The sequence below is a fragment of the Montipora capricornis genome, chromosome 2 (genome assembly GCF_036669925.1).
Source record: "Montipora capricornis isolate CH-2021 chromosome 2, ASM3666992v2, whole genome shotgun sequence".
Taxonomy (NCBI): Eukaryota; Metazoa; Cnidaria; class Anthozoa; order Scleractinia; family Acroporidae; genus Montipora; species Montipora capricornis.
In genome coordinates this window covers 28,501,755-28,506,342 of record NC_090884.1, presented here as the reverse complement: position 1 = coordinate 28,506,342, position 4,588 = coordinate 28,501,755, and the positions used below count along the sequence as shown (strand labels likewise).

The window sequence follows — 4,588 nt, the reverse complement described above, 5'->3', positions numbered from 1 at the left end:
GAAGCACACAAATCCAGCGATCTTACTCAATCTGCTTGTCACTGTAATCCAACGATAAACGTGGCCGTGGGAGGTGAAAAGTGCAACTTGTTCGAGGCAAACAAACAACTCCAACAAGACATCGACCTCCTGAGGAAAGAACTTGAGACCGTGAAAAATCGAAGCAGTCAAATTCAGCCAGGTAAATCCCAATTACTAGTCTCAATAAATTTGGCTTTTTAGAGATTGTGGCATTTTACCGCCGGTTATCGAAAAGCTCATGGTATCGAACCCCCTTGGTGCCCTGGATGGATTTTTTTTTCAGGTTTCTTGATATTATGACAATCACGTTGACTTTCAAGGTGTAAGGATCACTCCATCCGTGATTTCTGTCACAAGTCAGAAAACCGAGTTGCAAGTTAAGAGAAGATAAGTCAGAGATCTCTGACATCCGATATCTAGTCATGGATTAAAATATAAGTCTTGGGCAGATGCAAAGCTTTTCTGCTCTCCTTTAATTTTCCGCATTGAAAACATGCAATACTGCCCTGCTTTCCTTAAAATTTTCCGCATTGGAAGCTTAAGTCTTTGGCAGATGTGTGTCGTTCTGATGGTGTATCACTTTTTTCCGTAGATTCATGCTCGAGAAGTAGGGTTTGGGTATAATCTGCATGCTTTCAGTTCGCATGCCAGCTTCGAATCTCAAATAGGCCATTTCCGACTTGCTGTTTGTCTCTGGTCCAAAACGAGTCTTGGTGATCCCTCAGAACGACTTTAGCAACCCCCTTGAGAAAACTTCATGTAACTGAAAAATAGATTCCTTAACTAAAGCTCTTTTTAGAAAGATTTTAACTAACAGAATCAAGAAAAATTGAATGCTAAATCAAGGAATAAGTATCGTTGCCTAATCAACGAGGTTTCAGCAACGTGATCATTAAAATAAGCTGTTAATGGGACACAAGCAGCGGCGTAGACACGTCTTTCTTGAAGAAAAGTTTTTTCTAGTTACATATTTCTATTTTCCGAAGTTTCCACATCAACAAAAACAATTGGTTTGATACCTCATAAATAACTAAATGTTACACATTGGTTACAGTTTGTATAACGGCTGGGTTCCGCTTTGACTATCCTATCTAACTTGCGTTATACAGCGCAGTAGGTAGCATAACTTTGTACATGAGAAACGTATTAACATAACGGGGTAGGTAAGTAGCGTGGGAGTAGATGAATCAACAAGCTGTACGAAAAGGTTTTATCCATCATGGTCTGCAAGTAACCAACGCTTTTACGATTTGCTTTCGAGTGCGTACCACAGATAAGACAGGAAACGATCGGACAGTCGTGAGTTACAGCTTATCAAGAAACTTCAACGAAATCCTGGTGAACAGGATGTCAGCAATTCAACTCTGGGTCAACGAAAACGTAGTGTAAGGAGAAAAAGGAAATTTAAGCAAAATTAAAATTATTACAGTTCATTTAAAAGAATACAGCCGAAAAACGATCATAATATCCAACTGTCTTAATGTCATAATATCCAAATCGGGATATCGTGCAAACAGGCAACTTGCTCTTGAATGGCGCGCATCTCACCGAACGGAAAATCTCGTATTTTGACAAAAGGAGGACCTTGTTCACGCACTACAATCGGGACTTTTCAAAGTCTGGCAACATAGTAGATAATCCCAACAAATAAGACAGTGGAGAAGTTGATGTCCACGTGCCAGGCGTTAGCGTGTGCACAAGGGTGAACTGGGTAAACGGTTACAAGTCAAGTGAGAAAACATGCGACTCGCAACTAGGCACACATTGCTTAGTTTGTGATATAGCCTTTGAATTCAGCCAGTGAACTCATTAATTTTATTAATATGTAAACCGTGTTGTGGCGATGTTAACTTGTCAGCATTTGAGTGTTAAATTCAATTACATTTTAAAATCTTTTCTGCAGAAATAGCGGTGTGTCTGTGAATGACGGTAACTGGCATCATGTTTGTACCACATGGGAGAGCACGAATGGCTCGTGGAAAGTTTACAAAGATGGCATCGTGCGAGCACGTGGATTGAGGTTGAAGTCTGGTTATAAAACGAAGACCAACGGACTCCTCATTGTCGGGCAAGAACAAGATTCGTTTGGTGGCAGCTTTGACCAAAATCAAAATTACGTTGGAGAACTGACGGACCTCAATATTTGGAACAGAGTTCTCTCTCCGAGTGAAATCTTGAAAATGTCGGAATCGTGCCATGTGGGGCAGGGTAACGTTAAGAAATGGTCTGATTTTAAAGTAGGAATAAGAGGCGATGTAAGGGTCATCTCCCCATCGGCTTGTGAAGCGTAAAATTCACCTTTAGTTATCTGGCATTGCTGCATGAAAGCGTCATGATTCATTCTTTTCAATAAATTTCTTACCGAGTGTCATCAGTGTTTCATTGTTGGCTACGGTTTTGGGCACATTAATTGAGGGAGGGAGGGAGAACTTTGGCGTCTGGGATTTTAATAACTTTCTGTCCATTTAATAAAGGATGCTTAAAACCAATTCTAGCCTTTCCAATTGTCTGACTACATATCATTACCAGAAATTTAAGACAAAATGGCGGACGCCCAGACTCGACCCAGACCTTCCACTCTCTAAGAATGGCTGCCGATCGTTATAGAGAAATGTATGGAGAAAATTGAAGAAGTGGAGATTTCAGATCTAAAGTGGCATACACGACATTTGCCGACCTCTAACTGTAAAGTGTACGTACCATATCATTATTTACGGTAGTTTTGGTCTCTCAAAAGTTCGCCAACGTGCCGCCAACAACACATTTTACGAACGGCTGTTACAGTTCCTTGAGCTCTCTAATTCTTTCAAAAAAGCTCAGAGGTGCCTACCTTCCCTCCACATTTTAGAGCATTTCGTTGATGTGAATCCTTCGTGCCGACCTCTCTAATCATCGATCGATGTTCAAACTTTAAAACGTGATAAAAATTAGCCTTTATCCATTCCCCAAATTGCCGCCCAAATTGCGATAAAAGGGGTAAAAATACATCCATTTCTGCGATAAAAGCGGTACGAAACGCACCACTGCGCTTATTATTCCTTGTGAAAAGTGGGGTTTCTGTCTCCAGTTTGTTTTGATCGCCATCTTTACAGGTAGGTACTTCATATATGATTATTATTATACAGAATATCGCTGGCTAAGTGTACTGTGGGCCCTGATTTTTGAAAATTATTTTTACTATGCCAAGTCACACATGAAACGAACTTGTTTCTTCTCTCTAAAATCGTCATTCGAACAGGAGCCTGGACTCTAGTTTCCCCTTTTTCATTCTCCCTTGTGTATTGACAACCTCAAAAAAGAAATTAAATTGATTCAGATCCTTTGATAGTGTGTTATTTCAGTCCTTGTTTTTTTCTATGTACTGCTTTCTTTATGCCGCCATCTTGATAATTTGAAACCGCGTGCCAAATACTTCGCGGGCGCAAAATGTCGCCGATTTCTGGTAATGTTCAGTAAAGCTGTGGCTACACGAGCGATTTTTTGCACGCGCTGATCATGCAATTTTTCAAACTTTGTCGCGTCGCCAGCGTGAGATGAAAATCACATGTGTAGCCACCCTTGAACTGGCGGGGCGACAAGCGAAAAAATCGCATAAAAAAAGTCGCCAGAGTTAAAACTGTCGAGACAAAATCGCAGAGATAGTTAGTTGCCCGTGTAGCCACCCAGCACCTTTTCGCCCGCGCTTGCCACGCGACTAAAGAGTATTTAGCCAATGAAATTAAAGAATGAATGTCTGTTTATAGTGCCCAGGTGTCTTGAAGTATGCAATTCGCGCGGCATTCAATTTGTCGCCAAAATTTGTCACAAGTGTAGCCACCCTGGCGCACAGGTGACGCGACAAAATCTGAAAGAATTCGCATCACCGGCGCGAGACAAAAATCGCTCGTGTATCCGCGGCTAAAAACACACGGAACTTAAGATCTATGACGTGGACGAAACGATGACATTTTACGAGCTAACCAAACTTCTTTCGGGATTGTATTCAGTAATGCTTTTAGCTGCTGAACAAACACAAGCATCTCGTCCAAATGTTTTATAAAACAAGAATAAGAATTCCAAACAAGTCTCGAAAATAAGATTAAGATAAGTCACGGCAACTATCCAACTCAGAGATTACAAACTGTACAAATGTCACTCGGCTTACTGCGAAAGGAGTTCAGCAAACTCGCTATTGGTTTACACTTTGTGGTATTCCCAGGAATCAATGTGGGCTCTCAGTAATCTCGAACTGGTTTCTGTGAATAGGCTGCTTTAAGCGGTTCAGGTCTGTTAGTTCTTCTACCGGGATTTTTCGGAATTCACCGTCGTTCCAACTGCTCAGTCATTCAACCCACGTTTTAATGCTATCCACCCATTAGCTAAGACAAGAATCTGAAGACACTTTGTGGGGTAAAGGGGTAGGGGATTAAGCACTCCAGTCGCAAAATATCTGACATAACATGTTGGTCTAAAGCTAGTATTATGCAACAAAAGAGAGATGATAATTCTCTTTCAAGGGTGATAATCCCTTGGCTCCGGAAGGGGTAGTATTCCCCTACAGGAGGTGATAATCCTCCCGGGTAACACT

The 4,588-nt window shown here is 41.2% G+C and overlaps 1 protein-coding gene across 1 annotated transcript in view; it reads left to right on the top strand.

Annotated features, from left to right (window-relative positions):
- The window catches only part of LOC138037057 (neuronal pentraxin receptor-like), a 2,407-nt gene extending 95 nt beyond the window's left edge, over positions 1–2,312 (top strand). Inside the window, exons 1-3 of the mRNA XM_068883066.1 lie at positions 1–198; positions 1,204–1,406; positions 1,925–2,312. The exon at positions 1–198 is cut by the window's left edge and continues 95 nt beyond it. Coding sequence (XP_068739167.1) covers positions 1–198; positions 1,204–1,406; positions 1,925–2,312 — 789 coding nt within the window. The remainder of the gene's footprint in view (positions 199–1,203; positions 1,407–1,924) is intronic.
- The last annotated feature ends 2,276 nt before the right edge of the window (positions 2,313–4,588 follow it).